The 27,370-nt window shown below is 54.5% G+C and overlaps 1 protein-coding gene across 1 annotated transcript in view; it reads right to left on the reverse strand.

Moving 5' to 3' along the window:
* Positions 1–4,526: 4,526 nt before the first annotated feature.
* Positions 4,527–27,370, reverse strand: part of MUC1 (mucin 1, cell surface associated) — a 28,469-nt gene continuing 5,625 nt past the window's right edge. Inside the window, exons 2-11 of the mRNA XM_083167117.1 lie at positions 25,613–25,735; positions 24,451–25,559; positions 24,289–24,362; positions 24,034–24,170; positions 22,356–23,188; positions 22,194–22,267; positions 21,619–21,755; positions 20,121–20,239; positions 19,887–20,018; positions 4,527–6,481 (exon numbers count right to left, since the gene is read on the reverse strand). Of these exons, the coding sequence (XP_083023243.1) occupies positions 6,413–6,481; positions 19,887–20,018; positions 20,121–20,239; positions 21,619–21,755; positions 22,194–22,267; positions 22,356–23,188; positions 24,034–24,170; positions 24,289–24,362; positions 24,451–25,559; positions 25,613–25,735 (2,807 nt within the window). The 3' untranslated portion in view covers positions 4,527–6,412. The remainder of the gene's footprint in view (positions 6,482–19,886; positions 20,019–20,120; positions 20,240–21,618; positions 21,756–22,193; positions 22,268–22,355; positions 23,189–24,033; positions 24,171–24,288; positions 24,363–24,450; positions 25,560–25,612; positions 25,736–27,370) is intronic.

The following is a 27,370-nucleotide window of genomic DNA, read 5'->3' on the forward strand; positions in this document are numbered from 1 at the left end:
AAAATAAATTTATTAGATTGGGTTTATATGTGATTCTTTGGGTCAGGTATGTGGTAAAAGACAGGATTTGCTTCTGTTTGTACACATTTTATTAATGGCAGTCACCAGCATTGCTTTTGCTCATAAATAATTAACCATTAATAATTTTAGTTGGTCCTGGACTACCAACCCAGGGCACCCCTGCATGTGTCCCGAGGCACCCCAGGGAGCCACGGCACACAGTTTGGGAACCACTGCCCTACCCCATAACCCCGCAACCTAACCCCCACCCCCCCCCCGCGCAGCCTAATCCCCGCTCCCTAACCACTACCTTCCCCCCACAACCTAATCCTAACCCCTGCCCCCCCCCCCCACACAGCCTAACCCTAACCCCCACCCCAGAACCCCTGCCCCCCGCAGCCTAAACCCTGCCCTCCCCTGGCAGCCTTATCTAATACCCGCCCCTTAACCACTACTCTCCCCCCCACAGCCTAACCCTAACCCCTGCTCCCCCACAGCCTAACCCTAACCAAGGGCCACCATCGGGGGGGGGGCCCTGTTGTAACCAGGCATCCACGGAAGAGACAGGAGTCTTCTGCGGACTGGCACTGGCAGACAATCAGGAGGGACCTTAACAGCAGACGTTCTGCAAACTCCGATTGGCTCGCCAGCAGTAACAAAATAGTAATGGTGCCAGGGCTGTGCTGCTGCTGCTCTGAATGTGGCTTCGGCCTGCCTGGAACTGCAGCTGCGGCGCCTCTGTGCTGGGCTGTGGGAGGAGGACGGGAGCAGGCAGTACTTTACTGTGACTGCCTCTCTTCCAGCAGCAGCGCAGGGGCCACAGAGAGCAGGTGAGGTGTCCCTATGTTCTATATAATGTCACTGTGTCCTCCATAGTGTACCCCCCAGCAGCAGCGCAGGGGCCACAGAGAGCAGGTGAGGTGCCCCTATGTTCTATATAATGTCACTGTGTCCTCCATAGTGTACCCCCCCCCCCAGCAGCAGCGCAGGGCCACAGAGAGCAGGTGAGGTGTCCCTATGTTCTATATAATGTCACTGTGTCCTCCATAGTGTACCCCCCTCCCCCCAGCAGCAGCGCAGGGCCACAGAGAGCAGGTGAGGTGTCCCTATGTTCTATATAATGTCACTGTGTCCTCCATAGTGTACCCCCCCCCAGCAGCAGCACAGGGCCACAGAGAGCAGGTGACGTGTCCCTATGTTCTATATAATGTCACTGTGTCCTCCATAGTGTACCCCATCCCCCCCCCCAGCAGCAGCACAGGGCCACAGAGAGCAGGCGAGGTGTCCCTATGTTCTATATAATGTCACTGTGTCCTCCATAGTGTACCCCCCCCCAGCAGCAGCACAGGGCCACAGAGAGCAGGTGAGGTGTCCCTATGTTCTATATAATGTCACTGTGTCCTCCATAGTGTACCCCCCCCCCAGCAGCAGCAGCACAGGGCCACAGAGAGCAGGTGAGGTGTCCCTATGTTCTATATAATGTCACTGTGTCCTCCCCCTGTGTACTGTGTACCCCCCCCCAGCAGCAGCGCAGGGGCCAAAGAGAGCAGGTGACGTGTCCCTATGTCCTATATAATGTCACAGTGCCCTCCATAGTGTACCCCCCCCCCAGCAGCAGCAACACAGGGCCACAGAGCCACAGAGAGCAGGTGACGTGTCCCTATGTTCTATATAATGTCACTGTGTCCTCCATAGTGTACCCCCCCAGCAGCAGCGCAGGGCCACAGAGAGCAGGTGACGTGTCCCTATGTCCTATATAATGTCACAGTGTCCTCCATAGTGTACCCCCCCCCAGCAGCAGCAACACAGGGCCACAGAGAGCAGGTGACGTGTCCCTATGTTCTATATAATGTCACAGTGTCCTCCATAGTGTACCCCCCCCCCCCCCCCCAGTAGCAGCAACACAGGGCCACAGAGAGCAGGTGACGTGTCCCTATGTTCTATATAATGTCACTGTGTCCTCCATAGTGTACCCCCCTCCCCCCAGGAGCAACACAGGGCCACAGAGAGCAGGTGACGTGTCCCTATGTTCTACATAATGTCACTGTGTCCTCCATAGTGTAACCCCCCCCCCCACAGCAGCAGCACAGGGCCACAGAGAGCAGGTGAGGTGTCCCTATGTTCTATATAATGTCACAGTGTCCTCCATAGTGTACCCCCCCCCCCCCCCCCCAGCAGCACAGGGCCACAGAGAGCAGGTGAGGTGTCCCTATGTTCTATATAATATCACTGTGTCCTCCATCGTGTACCCCCCCCCCCCCCCAGCAGCAGCACAGGGCCACAGAGAGCAGGTGACGTGTCCCTATGTTCTATATAATGTCACTGTACTCCATCGTGTACCCCCCCCCCCCCCCCAGCAGCAGCACAGGGCCACAGAGAGCAGGTGACGTGTCCCTATGTTCTATATAATGTCACTGTGTCCTCCAGAGTGTACCCCCCCCCCAGCAGCAGCGCAGGGCCACAGAGAGCAGGTGACGTGTCCCTATGTTCTATATAATGTCACTGTGTCTGCCATATTGTGCCCTCCCAGCAGCAGCAGCACAGGGCCACAGAGAGCAGGTGAGGTGTCCCTATGTTCTATATAATGTCACTGTGTCCTCCATAGTGTACCCCCCCCCAGCAGCAGCACAGGGCCACAGAGAGCAGGTGAGGTGTCCCTATGTTCTATATAATGTCACAGTGTCCTCCATAGTGTACCCCCCCAGCAGCAGCACAGGGCCACAGAGAGCAGGTGAGGTGTCCCTATGTTCTATATAATGTCACTGTGTCCGCCATATTGTGCCCTCCCAGCAGCAGCACAGGGCCACAGAGAGCAGGTGAGGTGTCCCTATGTTCTATATAATGTCACTGTGTCCTCCATAGTGTACCCTCCCCCCAGGAGCAACACAGGGCCACAGAGAGCAGGTGACGTGTCCCTATGTTCTATATAATGTCACTGTGTCCTCCATAGTGTAACCCCCCCCCCCCCCAGCAGCAGCACAGGGCCACAGAGAGCAGGTGAGGTGTCCCTATGTTCTATATAATGTCACTGTGTCCTCCATAGTGTACCCTCCCCCCCCAGCAGCAGCGCAGGGGCCACAGAGAGCAGGTGACGTGTCCCTATGTCCTATATAATGTCACAGTGTCCTCCATAGTGTACCCCCCCCCCCCAGCAGCAGCAACACAGGGCCACAGAGAGCAGGTGACGTGTCCCTGTGTTCTATATAATGTCACTGTGTCCTCCATAGTGTTCCCCCCCCCAGCAGCAGCGCAGGGCCACAGAGAGCAGGTGACGTGTCCCTATGTCCTATATAATGTCACAGTGTCCTCCATAGTGTACCCCCCCCCAGCAGCAGCAACACAGGGCCACAGAGAGCAGGTGATGTGTCCCTATGTTCTATATAATGTCACTGTGTCCTCCATAGTGTACCCCCCCCCCCAGCAGCAGCACAGGGCCACAGAGAGCAGGTGACGTGTCCCTATGTTCTATATAATGTCACAGTGTCCTCCATAGTGTACCCCCCCCCCCCCAGCAGCACAGGGCCACAGAGAGCAGGTGAGGTGTCCCTATGTTCTATATAATGTCACTGTGTCCTCCATCGTGTACCCCCCCCCCCCCAGCAGCACAGGGCCACAGAGAGCAGGTGAGGTGTCCCTATGTTCTATATAATGTCACTGTGTCCTCCATCGTGTACCCCCCCCCCAGCACAGGGCCACAGAGAGCAGGTGACGTGTCCCTATGTTCTATATAATGTCACTGTGTCCTCCATCGTGTACCCCCCCCCAGCAGCAGCACAGGGCCACAGAGAGCAGGTGACGTGTCCCTATGTTCTATATAATGTCACTGTGTCCTCCAGAGTGTACCCCCCCCCCCCAGCAGCAGCACAGGGCCACAGAGAGCAGGTGAGATGTCCCTATGTTCTATATAATGCCACTGTGTCCTCCAGAGTGTACCCCCCCCCCAGCAGCAGCGCAGGGCCACAGAGAGCAGGTGACGTGTCCCTATGTTCTATATAATGTCACTGTGTCCGCCATATTGTGCCCTCCCAGCAGCAGCACAGGGCCACAGAGAGCAGGTGAGGTGTCCCTATGTTCTATATAATGTCACGGTGTCCTCCATAGTGTGCCCCCAGCAGCAGCGCAGGGCCACAGAGAACAGGTGACGTGTCCCTATGTTCTATATAATGTCACCGTGTCCTCCATAGTGTGCCCCCCCCCCAAGAGCAGTGCAGGGGCCACAGAGAGCAGGTGAGGTGTCCCTATGTTCTATATAATGTCACCGTGTCCTCCATAGTGTGCCCCCCCCCCCAGCAGCAGCGCAGGGGCCACAGAGAGCAGGTGAGGTGTCCCTATGTTCTATATAATGTCACCGTGTCCTCCATAGTGTGCCCCCCCCCCCAGCAGCAGCGCCACAGAGAGCAGGCGAGTTGTCACTATGACGGTGGTGGCTGGACAATCCAACAGTATTTACACTGTTAGCCAAGGACTGTGGTGAGGAGCAGCAGGCAGGAACTATGGATGTACCAGATAGTATATAAGGTCACACGCTGGTCACATGTCCCTTTATTGTATAACAGTCATTACCATATATCAAATCATAATTGTACACATATCAAAGGTATATAAATAGGTGGCAGCGCTGGTTCCACGACTCCGTATGTAACTACATGCGGGATAGATGCACCGTCATGTCTGACCTGTCAGTGTAGTCGCAGGAAGCTGTAACAATCAGATTGTACGCTCTGATGTTGCAGCTGGTGTTTCTATCTTTTCAGTAATAATCACTGACTCCAACATATATCCCTGCGGTCTGCGGCCTTGTGCAGTCTCAGCACACACATGGTGGGATCAGTAATAATCGCTGACTCCAGCATATATCCCTGCGGTCTGCGGCCTTGTGCAGTCTTAGCACACACATGGTGGGATCAGGGATGGCCGATGACCTCAGTGTATTCCACCTCAGTCTGCGGCCTTGTGCAGTCTCAGTACACACATGGTGGGATCAGTAATAATCGCTGACTCCGGTATATTTCCCTGCGGTCTGCAACCTTGTGCAGTCTCAGCACACACATGGTGGGATCAGGAATGGCCGATGACCTCAGTGTATTCCACCTCGGTCTGCGGCCTTGAGCAGTCTCAGTAGACACATAGTGGGATCAGGAATGGGCGATGACCCCAAGTGTATCCACCTCATTCTGCGGCCTTGTGCAGTCTCAGTACACACATGGTGGGATCAGGAATGGCCGATGACCTCATTGTATTCCACCTCGGTCTGCGGCCTTGTGCAGTCTCAGTACACACATGGTGGGATCAGGAATGGCCGATGACCTCATTGTATTCCACCTCGGTCTGCGGCCTTGTGCAGTCTCAGTACACACATAGTGGGATCAGGAATGGGCGATTACCCCCAGTGTATTTCACCTCGGTCTGCGGCCTTGTGCAGTCTCAGTACACACATGGTGGGATCAGTAATAATTGCTGACTCCGGTATATTTCCCTGCGGTCTGCGGCCTTGTGCAGTCTCAGTATACACATAACGGGATCAGGAATGGACGCCTGCCTGGAGTGCATTGTAAGGAAGCAAATAAATACGTATCTTTGGCATCTGCAGCAGTGCAGCGTGGGTAATCTGCCACACATATAGGGGGATGGTGAGGGTCATTCATGCTCCCGTGAACTCAGGATTCTCCTGATCCTCACCGCAATGTCTTTGATTCCTAAGACAGAGATTTTAGGTAGAAAATATTTACGGGCACTGAATAATCTTAGGACGGCAGGCGATGGTTGTAGTGTGGGCAGTCAGGGCGGTGCCCTCTGTGCATTATTCTAGGCTGCACTTATGGTGCTGTGTGTATGTGTGTGTGTGGGGGGGGGTACAGGTTTCCGCCATGTTGTGATGCGGTGCCATTATAAATGGTAGGCTTTATCTTGCACACATTGGTGTGGGATGGATGCTGCAGGTACGCTGACGAGTCCTGGCATGTCTCAGGGCGGGTCATGTTTACTGTCATCACAGAAAGCATTCACATTGCCCGCTCACCCAGTGGTTGACAGCTCAGCGGGCAGATTAGTGCCCCAGGGCCCGCACCAAGCTCCGACATTCCTGCAGGCCTCTGACCATGCTATAATGACTCCACGCTCGTCCTATGGATATAACAGCGCAGGATGGATGTGTCCTAGGACAGCGCAGGTGCTGGAGGGTGACGTATTTCAGCCTGAAGGCAGTAGCTGGGTTATTCCACATATGAAGCACATAGATAAGTCTGGATATACGGTTGGTCGCCGTCCTCCCAATCAGCGGTAAATCAGCGAGTTGTGTCTATGTATCCATACAGCAGGTCCATGAGATGGGCATAAAGGCCCGGCGTACCCCAGAAGGTGCAGGGCGGCCTCTGATTGGCCGTGTAATAATGTCCATATTGGAGATAGAGGACTATAAGTCGTTGGTCTCCAGGCCCTGGTTGCTGTAGGAGTACTGGTTCTTGGTTCCGTTCCCTGATGGCTGAGGAGAGAAAGAAAGAGTTAATGCTGGAGACCCCTGTGAGTATGTGCCACTCCACTGACAAGGAGGAACACACAGAACCAGGCCGAGAATCTGGTATCGGCTTACAGGACTGACTGAGACAAATAGCTGACATTCCACCGGTAACACGGTGTATACCATCCACAGGTGCCGCCTGCGCAGTGTATACCATCCACAGGTGCCGCCTGCGCGGTGTATACCATCCCCAGATCCCGCCTAGGGGTGTACAGGTGTGTGTAGCAGAGGCGTTGGGGTGTACAGGAGTGTGTAGCAGAGGCGTCGGTCGGGGGTGTACAGGTGTGTGTAGCAGAGGAATCGGGGTGTACAGGTGTTTGTAGCAGAGGCGTCGGGGTGTACAGGTGTGTGTAGCAGAGGCGTCGGGGGGTGTACAGGTGTGTGTAGCAGAGGCGTCGGGGTGTACAGGTACAGGTACGCAGTGTATACCATCCACAGGTGCCGCCTGCGCGGTGTATACCATCCCAGATCCCGCCTACGCAGTGTATACCATCCGCCTGCGCGGTGTATACCATCCCCAGATCCCGCCTACGCAAAGTATTCCATCCGCCTGTGAGGTGTATACCATCCCCAGGTGCTGCCTGCGCCGTGTGTATACCATCCACAAGTGCCAACTGCGCGGTGTATACCATCCACAGGTGCCAACTGCGCGGTGTATACCATCCACAGGTGCCAACTGCGCGGTGTATACCATTCACAGGTGCCAACTGCGCGGTGTATACCATCCACAGGTGCCAACTGCGCGGTGTCTACAAGGGGTTGGTTGCTCCGCATTACTGGGGGGTGCAGGCTCCGCATTACAGGGGGGTGTTTGCTCTGCATTACAGGGGTCATACCTCCCAACTGTCCCGCTAAACGCAGGAACGTCCCGGGTTATGGGGAAGTTCCGCATCCCTCCCCGCGGCCGGGGGGGCAGTTGGGAGTCCCCCAATCTGACAGATGCGCAGCGGCTGGAAACATTCCCCTCCACATTCCAGGGGATGCTTGCTCCGCTTTACGGGGGGGGGGGGGGGGGGGGGGTGTGTGCAGGCTCCCGCATTATTGGGGGTGCCATACACAGTAACTGCTGTGGTGCTCATTCCCTGCAGGACGTGGGTCAGGGTGACAGCGCTTCTCTCTGCAGCAACGTGCTTATACCTGCTGCTTTCACAACCTGCCTGACATGATTACTGAGGAATGGGTACGTGCCCGCTACCTGCCAGTGTCACAGTCATGGAATGTTTGCTGCCTCTGGGGACATTAATGTATAACCCAGGTGCAGCAGTAATTCCTGTAGGTCACATTACCTGCAGGTCTCTGCATCGGGGGTGTACAGGTGTGTGTAGCAGAGGCGTCGGGGTGTACAGGTGTGTGTAGCAGAGGCGTCGGGGTGTACAGGTGTGTGTAGCAGAGGCGTCGGGTGTACAGGTGTGTGTAGCAGAGGCATCGGGGTGTACAGGTGTGTGTAGCAGAGGCGTCGTCGGGGGTGTACAGGTGTGTGTAGCAGAGGAGTCAGGGTGTACAGGTGTGCATAGCAGAGGCATCGGGGTGTACAGGTGTGTGTAGCAGAGGCGTCGTCGGGGGTGTACAGGTGTGTGTAGCAGAGGCGTTGGGGTGTACAGGTGTGTGTAGCAGAGGCGTCGGGGTGTACAGGTGTGTGTAACAGAGGCGTCGGTCGGGGGTGTACAGGTGTGTGTATCAGAGGCGTCAGGGTGTACAGGTGTGTGTAGTAGAGGCGTCGGGGTGTACAGGTGTGTGTAACAGAGGCGTCGGGGTGTACAGGTGTGTGTAGCAGAGGCGTCGGGGAGTACAGGTTTGTGTAGCAGAGACGTCGGGGTGTACAGGTGTGTGTAGCAGAGGCGTCGGGGTGTACAGGTGTGTGTAGCAGAGGCGTCGGTCGGGGGTGTACAGGTGTGTAGTAGAGGCGTCGGGGTGTACAGGTGTGTGTAGCAGAGGCATCGGGGTGTACAGGTGTGTGTAGCAGAGGCGTCGGTCGGGGGTGTACTGGTGTGTGGCAGAGGCGTCGGGGTGTACAGGTGTGTGTAGCAGAGGCGTCGTTCGGGGGTGTACTGGTGTGTGTAGTAAAGGCGTCGGGTGTACAGGTGTGTGTAGCAGAGGCGTCGGGGTGTACAGGTGTGTGTAGCAGAGGCGTCGGGGAGTACAGGTGTGTGTAGCAGAGGCGTCGGGGTGTACAGGTGTGTGTAGCAGAGGCGTCGGGGTGTACAGGTGTGCGTAGCAGAGGCGTCGGGTTGTACAGGTGTGTGTAGCAGAGGCGTCGGGGGTGTACAGGTGTGTGTAGCAGACACCTGGGATAATGCCCCTGTTACGCTGTATTACAGTGACACCAGATGACTGCCACCTTTATTATGCAAACACCAGCATGCAAATGTTATTCTCTACCATGTTGTGTGCTCAGTTATCCTGCTGGAACAGGACACAGGAAAGACACCAAGGGCAGAGCGGGGGCAGGGTGCTGTTAGTGTATACAGTGTTTATAGGGTGTAGGTTGGTAGGTCTACACCAAGTAGGTCGACAGACAGCAAGGTCGACATGGGTCTAGGTCGACATGGGTCAAGGTCGACATGGGTCAAGGTCGACAGGACATTATGTCAACACAAGCATTAGGTTGACATGGGCAAGGTCGACAGTCAAAAGGTCGACATGGGGTTTTTCACCGTTTTTTTGCCTGAATGTCAACACAGTCGACATGGACACAGTTTGAAGTGCACCGTATCCCCTTTGCTCGCAATGCTTCGGGCACACTGTGTTATTCTCCCACCACGCCCTAGTGGATGGTAGGGCATAAAAAACCACCTGTCGGCACATGTCGGGTCAAAAAACTGTGAAAAACCCCATGTCCAACTTTTGACTGTCGACCTAGCCCCATGTCGACCTAATGCTTGTGTCGACCTAATGACCTGTGGACATAGATCCATGTCGACCTACAGGGGCGTAGCTATCGTGAGGCAGCCCCCGCTGCTGCTTGGGGGAGTGGGGGCTGCGTGTGCGCCGGGTGCTGGCACCAGCCACTGCCCTCCGACCATCTACTTACTGTGCCCCTGCCTCCCCCGCCGTGTCTGTATCGCCGGGAGTTGGGACCGCATATCTACTAATATGCGTCCCGGCGCCTGGCTCCTTAGAGTCAAATGTACATAACAAAATGGCCGCCTCCTTACAGCAGACCGTTTTTTAAGATGCTAGAGGAGGCAGCGGCGGCCTCCTCTAGCATCCTTACAAACGGACTGCTGTAAGGAGGTGGCCATTTTGTAATGGACATTTCACTCAAGGAGCCAGGCGGGAGATTCAGTCCCAACTCCCGGCTGAATTTAGACGCGGCGGGGGAGGCAGGGTAAGAACAGTGTAGATTTTGCATATTTCCCACATGTCCTATTCCAGGAGATACACCATGCTCTGCACCTGGACATTCCCCTTAATACATGATTGGCCTCACCTGTGCTGCCCTATTTCATTTCTAATGAAGGAATTCCACCACAGGTGACGGCAATTAGACAGCCCAGGCACAGAGCTTGGTGTCCCTCCTGGGATGTGTGGTGGTGTGAGGTAGGGATTGTGTATATTACATTATACTTATAGTGTAACACTGTCTGTGTGCTGTGTTCAGCTGCACAGGTGATAGCAGTCAGGCACAGAGCATGGTGTCCCTCCTGGGATGTGTGGTGGTGTGAGGTATGGATTGTGTATACGACATTATACTAATAGTGTAACACTGTCTGTGTGCTGTGTGGCTGCACAGGTGATGGCAGTCAGGCTATGAGGCAGGCACAGAGCATGGTGTCCCTCCTGGGATGTGTTGTGATGTGAGTTAGGGATTGTGTATATGACGTTATACTAATAGTGTAACACTGTCTGTGTGCTGTGTGTGGCTGCACAGGTGATGGCAGTCAGGCTGTGAGGCAGGCACAGAGCATGGTGTCCCTCCTGGGATGTGTTGTGATGTGAGGTAGGGATTGTGTATATGACATTATACTAATAGTGTAACACTGTCTGTGTGCTGTGTGCAGCTGCACAGGTGATGGCAGTCAGGCACAGAGCATGGTGTCCCTCCTGGGATGTGTTGTGATGTGAGGTAGGGATTGTGTATATGACATTATACTAATAGTGTAACACTGTCTGGGTGCTGTGTGTGGCTGCACAGGTGATGGCAGTCAGGCACAGAGCATGGTGTCCCTCCTGGGATGTGTGGTGGTGTGAGGTAGGGATTGTGTATATGACCTTATACTAATAGTGTAACACTGTCTGGGTGCTGTGTGTGGCTGCACAGGTGATGTCAGTCAGGCTATGAGGCAGGCACAGAGCATGGTGTCCCTCCTGGGATGTGTGGTGGTGTGAGGTAGGGATTGTGTATATGACGTTATACTAATAGTGTAACGATGTCTGTGTGCTGTGTGCAGCTGCACAGGTGATGGCAGTCAGGCACAGAGCATGGTGTCCCTCCTGGGATGTGTTGTGAGGTAGGGATTGTGTATATGACATTATACTAATAGTGTAACAATGTCTGTGTGCTGTGTGCAGCTGCACAGGTGATGGCAGTCAGGCACAGAGCATGGTGTCCCTCCTGGGATGTGTTGTGATGTGAGGTAGGGATTGTGTATATGACATTATACTAATAGTGTAACACTGTCTGGGTGCTGTGTGTGGCTGCACAGGTGATGGCAGTCAGGCACAGAGCATGGTGTCCCTCCTGGGATGTGTGGTGGTGTGAGGTAGGGATTGTGTATATGACCTTATACTAATAGTGTAACACTGTCTGGGTGCTGTGTGTGGCTGCACAGGTGATGTCAGTCAGGCTATGAGGCAGGCACAGAGCATGGTGTCCCTCCTGGGATGTGTGGTGGTGTGAGGTAGGGATTGTGTATATGACGTTATACTAATAGTGTAACGATGTCTGTGTGCTGTGTGCAGCTGCACAGGTGATGGCAGTCAGGCACAGAGCATGGTGTCCCTCCTGGGATGTGTTGTGATGTGAGGTAGGGATTGTGTATATGACATTATACTAATAGTGTAACACTGTCTGTGTGCAGCTGCACAGGTGATGGCAGTCAGGCACAGAGCATGGTGTCCCTCCTGGGATGTGTTGTGAGGTAGGGATTGTGTATATGACATTATACTAATAGTGTAACAATGTCTGTGTGCAGCTGCACAGGTGATGGCAGTCAGGCACAGAGCATGGTGTCCCTCCTGGGATGTGTTGTGATGTGAGGTAGGGATTGTGTATATGACATTATACTAATAGTGTAACACTGTCTGTGTGCTGTGTGCAGCTGCACAGGTGATGGCAGTCAGGCACAGAGCATGGTGTCCCTCCTGGGATGTGTGGTGGTGTGAGTTAGGGATTGTGTATATGACATTATACTAATAGTGTAACACTGTCTGGGTGCTGTGTGTGGCTGCACAGGTGATGGCAGTCAGGCACAGAGCATGGTGTCCCTCCTGGGATGTGTGGTGGTGTGAGGTAGGGATTGTGTATATGACCTTATACTAATAGTGTAACACTGTCTGGGTGCTGTGTGTGGCTGCACAGGTGATGTCAGTCAGGCTATGAGGCAGGCACAGAGCATGGTGTCCCTCCTGAGATGTGTTGTGGTGTGAGGCAGGCACAGAGCATGGTGTCACTCCTGGGATGTGTGGTGGTGTGAGGTAGGGATTGTGTGTATATGACATTATACTAATAGTGTAACACTGTGTGTGGCTGCACAGGTGATGGCAGTCAGGCTATGAGGCAGGCACAGAGCATGGTGTCCCTCCTGGGATGTGTGGTGGTGTGAGGTAGGGATTGTGTGTGTGTATATGAAATTATACTAATAGTGTAACACTGTCTGGGTGCTGTGTGCAGCTGCACAGGTGATGGCAGTCAGGCTATGAGGCAGGCACAGAGCATGGTGTCCCTCCTGGCATGTGTGGTGGTGTGAGGTAGGGATTGTGTATATGACATTATACTAATAGTGTAACACTGTCTGTGTGCTGTGTGCAGCTGCACAGGTGATAGCAGTCAGACACAGAGCATGGTGTCCCTCCTGGGATGTGTGGTGGTGTGAGGTAGGGATTGTGTGTATATGACATTATACTAATAGTGTAACACTGTCTGTGTGCTGTGTGTGGCTGCACAGGTGATGGCAGTCAGGCTATGAGGCAGGCACAGAGCATGGTGTCCCTCCTGGGATGTGTGGTGGTGGTGTGAGGTAGGGATTGTGTATATGACATTATACTAATAGTGTAACACTGTCTGTGTGCTGTGTGCAGCTGCACAGGTGATAGCAGTCAGGCACAGAGCATGGTGTCCCTCCTGGGATGTGTGGTGGTGTGAGGTAGGGATTGTGTATATGACATTATACTAATAGTGTAACACTGTCTTTGTGCTGTGTGCAGCTGCACAGGTGATGGCAGTCAGGCACAGAGCATGGTGTCCCTCCTGGGATGTGTGGTGGTGTGAGGTAGGGATTGTGTATATGACATTATACTAATAGTGTAACACTGTCTGGGTGCTGTGTGTGGCTGCACAGGTGATGGCAGTCAGGCACAGAGCATGGTGTCCCTCCTGGGATGTGTGGTGGTGTGAGGTAGGGATTGTGTATATGACCTTATACTAATAGTGTAACACTGTCTGGGTGCTGTGTGTGGCTGCACAGGTGATGGCAGTCAGGCTATGAGGCAGGCACAGAGCATGGTGTCCCTCCTGAGATGTGTGGTGGTGTGAGGCAGGCACAGAGCATGGTGTCCCTCCTGGGATGTGTGGTGGTGTGAGGTAGGGATTGTGTGTATATGACATTATACTAATAGTGTAACACTGTGTGTGGCTGCACAGGTGATGGCAGTCAGGCTATGAGGCAGGCACAGAGCATGGTGTCCCTCCTGGGATGTGTGGTGATGTGAGGCAGGCACAGAGCATGGTGTCCCTCCTGAGATGTGTGGTGGTGTGAGGTAGGGATTGTGTGTATATGACATTATACTAATAGTGTAACACTGTCTGGGTGCTGTGTGTAGGTGCACAGGTGATGGCAGTCAGGCTGTGAGGCAGGCACAGAGCATGGTGTCCCTCCTGGGATGTGTGGTGGTGTGAGGTAGGGATTGTGTGTATATGACATTATACTAATAGTGTAACACTGTCTGTGTGCTGTGTGTGGCTGCACAGGTGATGGCAGTCAGGCTATGAGGCAGGTACAGAGCATGGTGTCCCTCCTGGGATGTGTGGTGGTGTGAGGCAGGCACAGAGCATGGTGTCCCTCCTGGGATGTGTGGTGGTGTGAGGTAGGGATTGTGTGTGTATATGACATTATACTAATAGTGTAACACTGTCTGGGTGCTGTGTGTAGGTGCACAGGTGATAGCAGTCAGGCTGTGAGGCAGGCACAGAGCATGGTGTCCCTCCTGGGATGTGTGGTGATGTGAGGTAGGGATTGTGTGTATTTGACCTTATACTAATAGTGTAACACTGTCTGGGTGCTGTGTGCAGCTGCACAGGTGATGGCAGTCAGGCTATGAGGCAGGCACAGAGCATGGTGTCCCTCCTGGCATGTGTGGTGGTGTGAGGTAGGGATTGTGTATATGACATTATACTAATAGTGTAACACTGTCTGTGTGCTGTGTGCAGCTGCACAGGTGATAGCAGTCAGACACAGAGCATGGTGTCCCTCCTGGCATGTGTGGTGGTGTGAGGTAGGGATTGTGTATATGACATTATACTAATAGTGTAACACTGTCTGTGTGCTGTGTGTGGCTGCACAGGTGATGGCAGGCACAGAGCATGGTGTCCCTCCTGGGATGTGTGGTGGTGGTGTGAGGTAGGGATTGTGTATATGACATTATACTAATAGTGTAACACTGTCTGTGTGCAGCTGCACAGGTGATAGCAGTCAGGCACAGAGCATGGTGTCCCTCCTGGGATGTGTGGTGGTGTGAGGTAGGGATTGTGTATATGACATTATACTAATAGTGTAACACTGTCTGTGTGCAGCTGCACAGGTGATGGCAGTCAGGCACAGAGCATGGTGTCCCTCCTGGGATGTGTGGTGGTGTGAGGTAGGGATTGTGTATATGACATTATACTAATAGTGTAACACTGTCTGGTGCTGTGTGTGGCTGCACAGGTGATGGCAGTCAGGCACAGAGCATGGTGTCCCTCCTGGGATGTGTGGTGGTGTGAGGTAGGATTGTGTATATGACCTTATACTAATAGTGTAACACTGTCTGGGTGCTGTGTGTGGCTGCACAGGTGATGGCAGTCAGGCTATGAGGCAGGCACAGAGCATGGTGTCCCTCCTGAGATGTGTGGTGTGAGGCAGGCACAGAGCATGGTGTCCCTCCTGGGATGTGTGGTGGTGTGAGGTAGGGATTGTGTGTATATGACATTATACTAATAGTGTAACACTGTGTGTGGCTGCACAGGTGATGGCAGTCAGGCTATGAGGCCAGGCACAGAGCATGGTGTCCCTCCTGGGATGTGTGGTGATGTGAGGCAGGCACAGAGCATGGTGTCCTCCTGAGATGTGTGGTGGTGTGAGGTAGGGATTGTGTGTATATGACATTATACTAATAGTGTAACACTGTCTGGGTGCTGTGTGTAGGTGCACAGGTGATGGCAGTCAGGCTGTGAGGCAGGCACAGAGCATGGTGTCCCTCCTGGGATGTGTGGTGGTGTGAGGTAGGGATTGTGTGTATATGACATTATACTAATAGTGTAACACTGTCTGTGTGCTGTGTTCAGCTGCACAGGTGATGGCAGTCAGGCTATGAGGCAGGCACAGAGCATGGTGTCCCTCCTGGGATGTGTGGTGGTGTGAGGCAGCACAGAGCATGGTGTCCCTCCTGGGATGTGTGGTGGTGTGAGGTAGGATTGTGTGTGTAAATGACATTATACTAATAGTGTAACACTGTCTGGGTGCTGTGTGTAGGTGCACAGGTGATGGCAGTCAGGCTTTGAGGCAGGCACAGAGCATGGTGTCCCTCCTGGGATGTGTGGTGATGTGAGGTAGGGATTGTGTGTATATGACATTATACTAATAGTGTAACACTGTCTGGTGCTGTGTGGCTGCACAGGTGATGGCAGTCAGGCTATGAGGCAGGCACAGAGCATGGTGTCCCTCCTGGGATGTGTGGTGGTGTGAGGCAGGCACAGAGCATGGTGTCCCTCCTGAGATGTTGGTGGTGTGAGGTAGGGATTGTGTGTATATGACATTATACTAATAGTGTAACATGGTCTGGGTGCTGTGTGTAGGTGCACAGGTGATGGCAGTCAGGCTATGAGGCAGGCACAGAGCATGGTGTCCCTCCTGGCATGTGTGGTGATGTGAGGTAGGGATTGTGTGTATATGACATTATACTAATAGTGTAACACTGTCTGGGTGCTGTGTACAGCTGCACAGGTGATGGCAGTCAGGCTGTGAGGCAGGCACAGAGCATGGTGTCCCTCCTGGCATGTGTGGTGATGTGAGGTGGGATTTGTGTGTATATGACATTATACTAATAGTGTAACACTGTCTGGGTGCTGTGTGCTGCACAGGTGATGTCAGTCAGGCTATGAGGCAGGCACAGAGCATGGTGTCCCTCCTGGGATGTGTGGTGATGTGAGGTAGGGATTGTGTGTATATGACATTATACTAATAGTGTAACACTGTCTGGGTGCTGTGTGACTGCACAGGTGATGGCAGTCAGGCTATGAGGCAGGCACAGAGCATGGTGTCCCTCCTGGGATGTGTGGTGGTGTGAGGCAGGCACAGAGCATGGTGTCCCTCCTGAGATGTGTGGTGGTGTGAGGTAGGGATTGTGTGTATATGACATTATACTAATAGTGTAACACTGTCTGGGTGCTGTGTGTAGGTGCACAGGTGATGCAGTCAGGCTGTGAGGCAGGCACAGAGCATGGTGTCCCTCCTGGCATGTGTGGTGATGTGAGGTAGGGATTGTGTGTATATGACATTATACTAATAGTGTAACACTGTCTGGGTGCTGTGTGGCTGCACAGGTGATGGCAGTCAGGCTATGAGGCAGGCACAGAGCATGGTGTCCCTCCTGAGATGTGTGGTGGTGTGAGGTAGGGATTGTGTGTATATGACATTATACTAATAGTGTAACACTGTCTGGGTGCTGTGTGACTGCACAGGTGATGGCAGTCAGGCTATGAGGCAGGCACAGAGCATGGTGTCCCTCCTGGGATGTGTGGTGGTGTGAGGCAGGCACAGAGCATGGTGTCCCTCCTGAGATGTGTTTTGGTGTGAGGTAGGGATTGTGTGTATATGACATTATACTAATAGTGTAACACTGTCTGGGGTGCTGTGTGTAGGTGCACAGGTGATGGCAGTCAGCTGTGAGGCAGGCACAGAGCATGGTGTCCCTCCTGGCATGTGTGGTGATGTGAGGTAGGGATTGTGTGTATATGACATTATACTAATAGTGTAACACTGTCTGGGTGCTGTGTGGCTGCACAGGTGATGGCAGTCAGGCTATGAGGCAGGCACAGAGCATGGTGTCCCTCCTGAGATGTGTGGTGGTGTGAGAGTAGGGATTGTGTGTATATGACATTATACTAATAGTGTAACACTGTCTGGGTGCTGTGTACAGCTGCACAGGTGATGGCAGTCAGGCTATGGAGGCAGGCACAGAGCATGGTGTCCCTCCTGGGATGTGTGGTGGTGTGAGGTAGGGATTCTGTATATGACATTATACTAATAGTGTAACGCTGTGTGCAGCTGCACAGGTGATGGCAGTCAGCTATGAGGCAGGCACAGAGCATGGTGTCTCTCCTGGGATGTGTGGTGGTGGTGTGAGGTAGGGATTGTGTATATGACCTTATACTAATAGTGTAACACTGTCTTGGTGCTGTGTGTAGCTGCACAGGTGATGGCAGTCAGGCTATATACTATAACACATTACACATGACATGGGGATACGACCGCCATGTGTGTAGGGCTCTCCATAATACGGGGAGGGAGACATGGGGGCAGATAGCTGCTCCCTCTCACCTGTGCAGGACATGTCTGGTACTGGACAGAATCATTAATCGTGTGCGGTGACAGAAGTCAGAGGAATGGATACTGCAAGGGCTCCTTGACACACACCCTCTCTTGACCCCTCTCCCGCCTTGCTCCCCCCTGCTCTCCTGACCCTCCTCCCAGCCTTGCTCTCCTGACCCTCCTCCCGACCTCGCTTTCCTGACCCTCCTCCCAACCTTGCCCCCCCCCCCCCCCCCCCCCCCTGGCTCTCCTGATCCTCACCTTCCGGCCTTGCTCCCTCCTGGCTCTCCTGACCCTCCTCCCCGCCTTGCTCCTCCTGACCCTCCTCCCGGCCTTGCTCCCTCCTGGCTCTCCTGACCCTCCTCCCAGCCTTGCTCCCTCCTGGCTCTCCTGACGCTCCTCCCGGCCTTGCTCCCTCCTGGCTCTCCTGACCCTCCTCCCGGCCTTGCTCTTCCCCCCCCCCCCCCCCCCCCCCCCCCTCCTCTCAATCTCCTGACCCTCCTCCCGGCCTTGCTCCCCCCTCGCTCTCCTGACCCCTCCTCCCAGCCTTGCTCCCCCCTCGCTCTCCTGACCCCTCCTCCCAGCCTTGCTCCCCCCTCCGCCTCTCCTGACCCTCCTCCCCGGAATCACTTTCCTGACCCTCTTCCGGCCTTGTCCCCCCTCCTCTCACTCTCCTGACCCTCCTCCCGGCCGTGCTCTCCTCTCCTGACCCTCCTCCTGGCCTTGCTCCCCCCTCGCTCTCCTGACCCTCCTCCAGGCCTTGCTCCCCCCTCTCTCTCCTGACCCTCCTCCCGGCCTTGCTCCCTCCTCTCTCTCCTGACCCTCCTCCCCGGCCCTTGCTCTCCTGACCCTCCTCCCGGCCTTGCTCCCCCCTCGCTCTCCTGACCCTCCTCCAGCCTTGCTCTCCTGACCCTCCTCCCGACCTCGCTTTCCTGACCCTCCTCCCAACCTTGCCCCCCCTCTCCCTGGCTCTCCTGATCCTCCTCCTTCCGGCCTTGCTCCCTCCTGGCTCTCCTGACCCTCCTCCCGGCCTTGCTCCCTCCTGAACCCTCCTCCCGGTCTTGCTCCCTCCTGGCTCTCCTGACCCTCCTCCCGGCCTTGCTCTTCCCCCCCCCCCCTCCTCTCAATCTCCTGACCCCTCCTCCCAGCCTTGCTCCCCCCTCGCTCTCCTGACCCCTCCTCCCAGCCTTGCTCCCCCCTCGCTCTCCTGACCCCTCCTCCCAGCCTTGCTCCCCCCTCGCTCTCCTGACCCTCCTCCCGACGTCACTTTCCTGACCCTCTTCCCGGCCTTGCTCCCCCCCCCCCTCCTCTCACTCTCCTGACCCTCCTCCCGCCGTGCTCTCCTCTCCTGACCCTCCTCCTGGCCTTGCTCCCCCCTCGCTCTCCTGACCCTCCTCCAGGCCTTGCTCCCCCCTCTCTCTCCTGACCCTCCTCCCGGCCTTGCTTCCCCCTCTCTCTCCTGACCCTCCTCCCGGCCTTGCTCCCCCCTCTCTCTCCTGACCCTCCTCCCGGCCTTGCTCCCTCCTCGCTCTCCTGACCCTCCTCCCGGCCTTGCTCTCCTGACCCTCCTCCCGGCCTTGCTCCCCCCTCGCTCTCCTGACCCTCCTCCCGGCCTTGCTCCCCCTCGCTCTCCTGACCCTCCTCCCGGCCTTGCTCCCCCCTCGCTCTCCTGACCCTCCTCCCGGCCTTGCTCCCCCCTCGCTCTCCTGACCCTCCTCCCGGCCTTGCTCCTCCCCCCCTCTCACTCTCCTGACCCTCCTCCCGGCCGTGCTCTCCTCTCCTGACCCTCCTCCTGGCCTTGCTCCCCCCTCGCTCTCCTGACCCTCCTCCAGGCCTTGCTCCCCCCTCTCTCTCCTGACCCTCTTCCCGGCCTTGCTCCCCCCTCTCTCTCTCCTGACCCTCTTCCCGGCCTTGCTCCCCCCTCTCTCTCTCCTGACCCTCCTCCCGGCCTTGCTCCCCCCTCTCTCTCCTGACCCTCCTCCCGGCCTTGCTCCCTCCTCGCTCTCCTGACCCTCCTCCCGGCCTTGCTCTCCTGACCCTCCTCCCGGCCTTGCTCCCCCCTCGCTCTCCTGACCCTCCTCCCGGCCTTGCTCCCCCCTCGCTCTCCTGACCCTCCTCCCGGCCTTGCTCCCCCCTCGCTCTCCTGACCCTCCTCCCGGCCTTGCTCCCCCTCGCTCTCCTGACCCTCCTCCCGGCCTTGCTCCCCCCTCGCTCTCCTGACCCTCCTCCCGGCTTTGCTCCCCCCTCGCTCTCCTGACCCTCCTCCTGGCCTTGCTCCCCCCTCGCTCTCCTGACCCTCCTCCCCGGCCTTGCTCCCCCCTCGCTCTCCTGTGATTAAACATAATGACATTGTTTTTATCAGCAGTTGTCTTTACTATATATATACACACAGACACAGAATTTGGTGAGGGCCGGACGCTTACCTCATTTTTGTTTTGAGCAATATAGCGTCCATGGGTTTGGTAGGATGTGTAGTCGTTCATAGAGTGGTACGATCCACGACTCGCGAAAACATCCATGTGCCCGCTGCTTCTTCTGCGACATAGCATGACGGCCTGAGGAGGGGGGTTGATAAATTAGGAGTGTAATTACCACTGTGCCCAGCTATAGGAGAACAGTACACCATATATAGTCTGAGAGAATACAGCTGACCATACCATGACAATGATGAAGATGATGGCAAACAGAAGGGTAATGGACACCAGAACAAGCAGCGCGATGCCCCAGCCTGGCACGGACCCTGTATTGGTGCTGAGCGTGATCTGTGAGTCTGAGGCTGAAATATGGAACAAGACAAGATGTTGTAGAGGGAGTAACCAGCCCGGCGCTTGGACCCTAGATACCGGTAGCCCCCTGCGCTTGTGCCCTAGATACCGGCCGCCCCCTGCGCTTGTGCCCTAGATACCGGCCGCCCCCTGCGCTTGTGCCCTAGATACCGGCCGCCCCCTGCGCTTGTTACCTAGATACCGGCCGCCCCCTGCGCTTGTGCCCTAGACACCGGCCGCCCCCTGCGCTTGTGCCCTAGACACCGGCCGCCCCCTGCGCTTGTGCCCTAGACACCAGCCGCCCCCTGCGCTTGTGCCCTAGACACCGGCCGCCCCCTGCGCTTGTGCCCTAGACACCGGCCGCCCCCTGCGCTTGTGCCCTAGACAGCGGCCGCCCCCTGCGCTTGTGCCCTAGACACCGGCCGCCCCCTGCGCTTGTGCCCTAGACACCGGCCGCCTTGTGCCCTAGACACCGGCCGCCCCCTGCGCTTGTGCCCTAGACACCGGCCGCCCCCTGCGCTTGTGCCCTAGACACCGGCCGCCCCCTGCGCTTGTGCCCTAGACACCGGCCGCCCCCTGCGCTTGTGCCCTAGACACCGGCCGCCCCCTGCGCTTGTGCCCTAGACACCGGCCGCCCCCTGCGCTTGTGCCCTAGACACCGGCCGCCCCCTGCGCTTGTGCCCTAGACACCGGCCGCCCCCTGCGCTTGTGCCCTAGACACCGGCCGCCCCCTGCGCTTGTGCCCTAGACACCGGCCGCCTTGTGCCCTAGACACCGGCCGCCTTGTGCCCTAGACACCGGCCGCCTTGTGCCCTAGACACCGGCCGCCTTGTGCCCTAGACACCGGCCGCCCCCTGCGCTTGTGCCCTAGACACCGGCCGCCCCCTGCGCTTGTGCCCTAGACACCGGCCGCCCCCTGCGCTTGTGCCCTAGACACCGGCCGCCCCCTGCGCTTGTGCCCTAGACACCGGCCGCCCCCTGCGCTTGTGCCCTAGACACCGGCCGCCCCCTGCGCTTGTGCCCTAGACACCGGCCGCCCCCTGCGCTTGTGCCCTAGACACCGGCCGCACCCCTGCGCTTGTGCCCTAGACACCGGCCGCACCCCTGCGCTTGTGCCCTAGACACCGGCCGCACCCCTGCGCTTGTGCCCTAGACACCGGCCGCACCCCTGCGCTTGTGCCCTAGACAGCGGCCGCCCCCTGCGCTTGTGCCCTAGACAGCGGCCGCCCCCTGCGCTTGGGCCCTAGACACCGGCCGCCCCCTGCGCTTGGGCCCTAGACAGCGGCCGCCCCCTGCGCTTGGGCCCTAGACAGCGGCCGCCCCCTGCGCTTGGGCCCTAGATACCGGCCGCACCCTCACCTTGGACACTAGATACCGGCCGCACCCTCACCTTGGACACTAGATATGGTTAGTCCATTGATGGTGTTGCTGTTGCTCTGCAAACTCTTCTCCATGATGCTCTGCACAGTGGCTGGTGTCTGAGGTCCAGCAAACTCCGCTTTAGTATTGGTGACCACGGATCCGGCACTGTAGGAAGATTGTGCGTGAATACGCTTTTGTGTCATACTTCTAGTGTACAGCTAGAGACTGGGCTCCTCTAGCTGTTGTAGAACTACAAGTGCCAACATAACCTAACAGCCTCAGCAGCTAGTTGCTGTTTCCTGAATGAATGACCACTGAGCCCGCCTAATACCATTTACAGCTGATAATTATCCTAAGTATCCGTCATAGACTGCAAAAGCACAGAGGCCCTCATTGTTGCCATAACGGTTCTCTGATGCTCCACGGCTGGATGCCATGAGCATGTTGGAGGATGACACGTGGCCAGGAACGTGGCCACTGTTCTTTTGCAATCATTAACCTGGACGCTGGTTATAAAGATTCAGCGTATCTGCTGCCATGTCTAAGGCGCCACTAATTGCTCTGCACGTGTCTAGGTGAGGTGTACCTAGGGCCTGGACTCACCTGAATGACAGGATGGTGACACCGCGGTATGTGGTGTTTGTGCTACAGGTGGAGCAGTTGTAGACGTCATTGTACTGCAAAGAATAAGAATAGAATAGTATTGGAAACGTGGATTAGTGTCCTGCAGCTGTAACCGAGCACGGAGGACGTGGCACCACTCACCAGTTGCTGGACTTGTGTTTCCAACTTCTTATAATATGCAGACGTGGCATCATTCAGAGATGTAGCGTAGTCCTCATTAGTAATATGCAGCTGCATATAGATGAAAGTGATTGGGGGACTTGTGGTGGTTACTACTTGAGTAGATGTAGTGTTATTCTGGGGACTTGTGGTGGCTGCTGTGGCATTCTGACCACCCGTTGTAGCATCTGTGGACCCTGTGTTATTCTGGGGACTTGCTGTGGTGCTGGCTGTGGCATTCTGCCACACCGTTGTAGCTGCTGTGGACCCTGTGTTATTCTGGGGACTTGCTGTGCTGGCTGCTGTGGCATTCTGACCACCCGTTGTAGCTGCTGTGGACCCTGTGTTATTCTGGGGACTTGCTGTGCTGGCTGCTGTGGCATTCTGACCACCCGTTGTAGCTGCTGTGGAACCCTGTGTTATTCTGGGGACTTGCTGCTGTGGCATTCTGACCACCCGTTGTAGCTGCTGTGGACCCTGTGTTATTCTGGGGACTTGCTGTGGTGGCTGCTGTGGCATTCTGACCACCCGTTGTAGCTGCTGTGGACCCTGTGTTATTCTGGGGACTTGCTGTGGTGGCTGCTGTGGCATTCTGACCACCGTTGTAGCTGCTGTGGACCCTGTGTTATTCTGGGGACTTGCTGTGGTGGCTGCTGTGGCATTCTGACCACCCGTTGTAGCTGCTGTGGACCCTGTGTTATTCTGGGGACTTGCTGTGGTGGCTGCTGTGGCATTCTGACCACCCGTTGTAGCTGCTGTGGACCCTGTGTTATTCTGGGGACTTGCTGTGGTGGTTTCTGGTGTACTCTGACTAGCTGTAATAGACAATCAGATATTTCAGTTGTTGTTGAAGGCACAGATATGAGGTACAGGCTAGACAGGACACTGCCCCTAGAAGCAGAGTGTGAGGGAAATGCTTACACAAGAAGACAATATTGATGAGGATAGACTACACTGAGGATATTAGTCATCCGATTCTACTAGAATGTTGAAGCTGTATGGGACTGGGGGTGTGGTAAAGTTTAGAGTGCAATCCACCATGACTGTGGGGGAAGTGAGAGAGTGTTATATTGTCACTGGTGAGGAGATTAGAGCAGATCGCCACAGTACAGTAGTAGGAGAAATGGTTTGGAGTTGGCTAGCGTTGACACAGCCAGAGGTGGATGTTCAAGATAGAGATGGACTACAACACTAGAGATGGCTGGGAAGAGGCAGACATATGGAACTGTATTAGAGGAGAAGAACGCAGAGGTCCTTCAGAACATCCATGAGGAAGCCTGACTAGTAAAAGGATGGAGAGAAGGATGCACCAGAGGCTGATGCATGTTCAGGAGCTCATTAGTGTAGTTGAGTTGTGTGAGGGATAGGGACTGGTATTAATAGGAACAGAAACCTCCGTAGTGGAGAAGAGAGGCTGGTTTGAATAGGTGCCTTTGGGGTAATGGAGCCGTTGGGCAGACCCCTCATGTAGGACTACGGTGAGTGTAGTATTGTGGAAAGGGACCACAATATGATGGATGGAAAGGGTCGTATTAGTAGAGGGGGGTTTGCTTGAGTTGGGATGAGAAGATGGCTAATTATTACTCCTAAGTTAGCGGTGGTGAGGATTGCAGTGTTTCCCAGGGCAGCGGTGGCGGTTTACGGCGCGTTTCGCACTCACCTTGTACGCTAGATATGGTTAGTCCATTAATCACGCTGTTGCTGCTATTCAATCTGCTCACCATGATGTCCTGCACCTCGGTCGCTGTGGGAGATCCTGCAAACTCTGCCCTGGTGTTGGCGATAACCGACCCGTTCCTGCAATGGGAGGACTGAGCGTGAGTACACTAACCTGGAGACCGTCCGGTGAGCTGTCGTAAAGAACTCGCATATCTGAGGTACCTCTAGCTCTGGTTTGTGTTTGGCCAGGACTCACCTGAATGACAGGATGGTGACACCGCGGTATGTGGCGTTTGTGCTACAGGTGGAACAGTTGTAGACGTCATTGTACTGCAAAGAATAAGAATAGAATAGGATTGGAAACGTGGATTAGTGTCCTGCTGCTGTAACCGGGCACGGAGGATGTGGCACCACTCACCAGTTGCTGGACTCGTGTCTCCAGAGCCTTGTAATCTGTAGAGTTGGAATCATTCAGAGACGTAGAGAAATTCTCATTAGTAATATGTAGCTGCATATCGATTGAAACGGGTGCGGGGCTTGTGGTTACTGAAGGGGTAGTTGCTGTGGTCCCTGTGTTATTCTGTGGATGTGTGGTAGCTGTGGTATTATAATCTACTGTGGTCCCCGTGTTATTCTGTGGATGTGTGGTAGCTGTGGTATTATAATCTACTGTGGTCCCCGTGTTATTCTGTGGATGTGTGGTAGCTGTGGTATTATAATCTACTGTGGTCCCCGTGTTATTCTGTGGATGTGTGGTGGCTGTGGTATTATAATCTACTGTGGTCCCTGTGTTATTCTGTGGATGTGTGGTAGCTGTGGTATTATAATCTACTGTGGTCCCCGTGTTATTCTGTGGATGTGTGATAGCTGTGGTATTATAATCTACTGTGGTCCCTGTGTTATTCTGTGGATGTGTGGTAGCTGTGGTATTATAATCTACTGTGGTTCCCGTGTTATTCTGTGGATGTGTGGTGGCTGTGGTATTAGAATCTACTGTGGTCCCTGTGTTATTCTGTGGATGTGTGGTAGCTGTGGTATTATAATCTACTGTGGTCCCCGTGTTATTCTGTGGATGTGTGGTAGCTGTGGTATTATAATCTACTGTGGTCCCTGTGTTATTCTGTGGATGTGTGGTAGCTGTGGTATTGTAATCTACTGTGGTCCCTGTGTTATTCTGTAGATGTGTGGTGGCTGTAGTATTATAATCTACTGTGGTCCCCGTGTTATTCTGTGGATGTGTGGTGGCTGTGGTATTAGAATCTACTGTGGTCCCTGTGTTATTCTGTGGATGTGTGGTAGCTGTGGTATTCGAATCTACTGTGGTCCCCGTGTTATTCTGTGGAGGTGTGGTAGCTGTGGTATTATAAGCTACTGTGGTCCCCGTGTTATTCTGTGGAGGTGTGGTAGCTGTGGTATTATAAGCTACTGTGGTCCCTGTGTTATTCTGCGGATGTGTGGTAGCTGTGGTATTATAATCTACTGTGGTCCCCGTGTTATTCTGTGGATGTGTGGTAGCTGTGGTATTATAATCTACTGTGGTCCCGTGTTATTCTGTGGATGTGTGGTAGATGTGGTATTAGAATCTACTGTGGTCCCCGTGTTATTCTGTGGATTTGTGGCATCCTGACCACCAGCAGTCACTGCTGTGGATCCCGTAATGTTCTGTGAACTAGTTACACTTGAAGTGGTCTCTTCTGTGGCACCTGTCAATGAAATACAAAGAACATTTTAAACCATTACCGTATATACTCGAGTATAAGGCGACCCGAATATAAGCCGAGGCACCTAATTTTACAACAGAAAAACTGGGAAAACGTATTGACTCCAGTGGGACCCTCACTCGAGTATAAACCGAGGGGGGGCTTGTTCAGTATAAAAAATGTTCTGAAAAAGTAGGCTTATACTCGAGTATATATGGAATATAAAATAAGCAAACACCGAAATCCACCACTCAAATCAAATGGGAGGGTGCCCTAGAGTGCTCCTTTTCCCAACATTAATGGGAAATAATTTCTCGCATCACATAAAATATCTGAATGTAGTAACATCTCGAAATGCACTTTAAACTCCTACACGAGCTACACGTCACCCGGCCAAACTGCACAAAATCTGGCCCTCAACTTCTGACTTGTGCAGGAGAGATTGTGGCGAGATCGGAGATACCTATCACATCTTCTGGTCCTGCCCGAAAATTAGACAACTGTGGGGGGAGGTTTTTTAACTTTGTCTCCAAAGTTCTTGGAGCTTTGATGGAGAGGGCCCCTCCCTGCGCTGTTGCATCTCTACCCTCCGGCTGTCCCACAGGCCAAATGTTACGTCTTAGCCCATTTGTTCATAGCCACTCGTGCAGCAATAGCCCAAGAATGGAATAAACCTTCTCCCCCTTCTCTCAGCAAAATAGTCAGGAAACTCCACCATTCGTTCCAAATGGAAACAATGAGCTCATCCTCCTCTCCCCTGGTGACCTGGTCCTGTTGGAAGGAGTATGCTACAACACCTGAAGGGGCGACACTACTATTTGACACGGCCTAATCTATTGCAGAACCCATTTAGCCTGCTCCACTATATCGCCAACCTAATCCTAGTATTGATATTGCTCTTATCTGTATTCTCAGTGTAATTACTGTATGTGCCTGCACCTATGGTTGTATATGTATAAGCTGTTGTATGTTGGATTGTACCCCCTACCCCTCCCCACCCCCTCCTTTATTCTGTATCCTGTTCCCCTTCCGTATGTAACGGAACAAAACTCTTCAAAAAATTTCTTGGATGGCGTGTCCCACGTCTCCCGAGACTGCGTGGGCGGCGCGTCCCACGTCTCCCGAGACTGCCTGGGCGGCGCGTCCCACGTCTCCTGAGACTGCATGGACGGCGCGTCCCACGTCTCCCGAGACTGCCTGGGTGGCGCGTTTCACGTCTCCTGGGACGACAAGATGGCGAGTGGGTGACATAGTGTTTCCAGAATTTTGCACCTGCTAATAGATGCCCTTATTGTGCTGTCGGTGTGAGACTAAGATGTATGTCACGTTTTCTGCCAGATGGAGAACCCAGGACACTTGTGCTACACCTGCGGTGTCACCCATTCTGCACAGAACAGAGTTTATCCCCTCCACTGGTACCAAGCATTTATCTCCACCATCTACATGGTGAAACGTTCTGATCCCCGCCCCTAGCGGCTAATATACAGTACAGACCACCTTGGCTGGGGACCACTGTAGGACTGCTGCGCTTCTTCAGTCGGTCCCCCAAAGCAGCGAGAATGGGGGACAGAGAGTTCATTACAATCCCAGAGAAGACCGAAAAGCTGACAGTCCGTGACAGTGTTTAGTCTGAGTGTC

Source organism: Crinia signifera, chromosome 12 (genome assembly GCF_055691185.1).
Source record: "Crinia signifera chromosome 12, ASM5569118v1, whole genome shotgun sequence".
Lineage (NCBI taxonomy): Eukaryota > Metazoa > Chordata > Amphibia > Anura > Myobatrachidae > Crinia > Crinia signifera.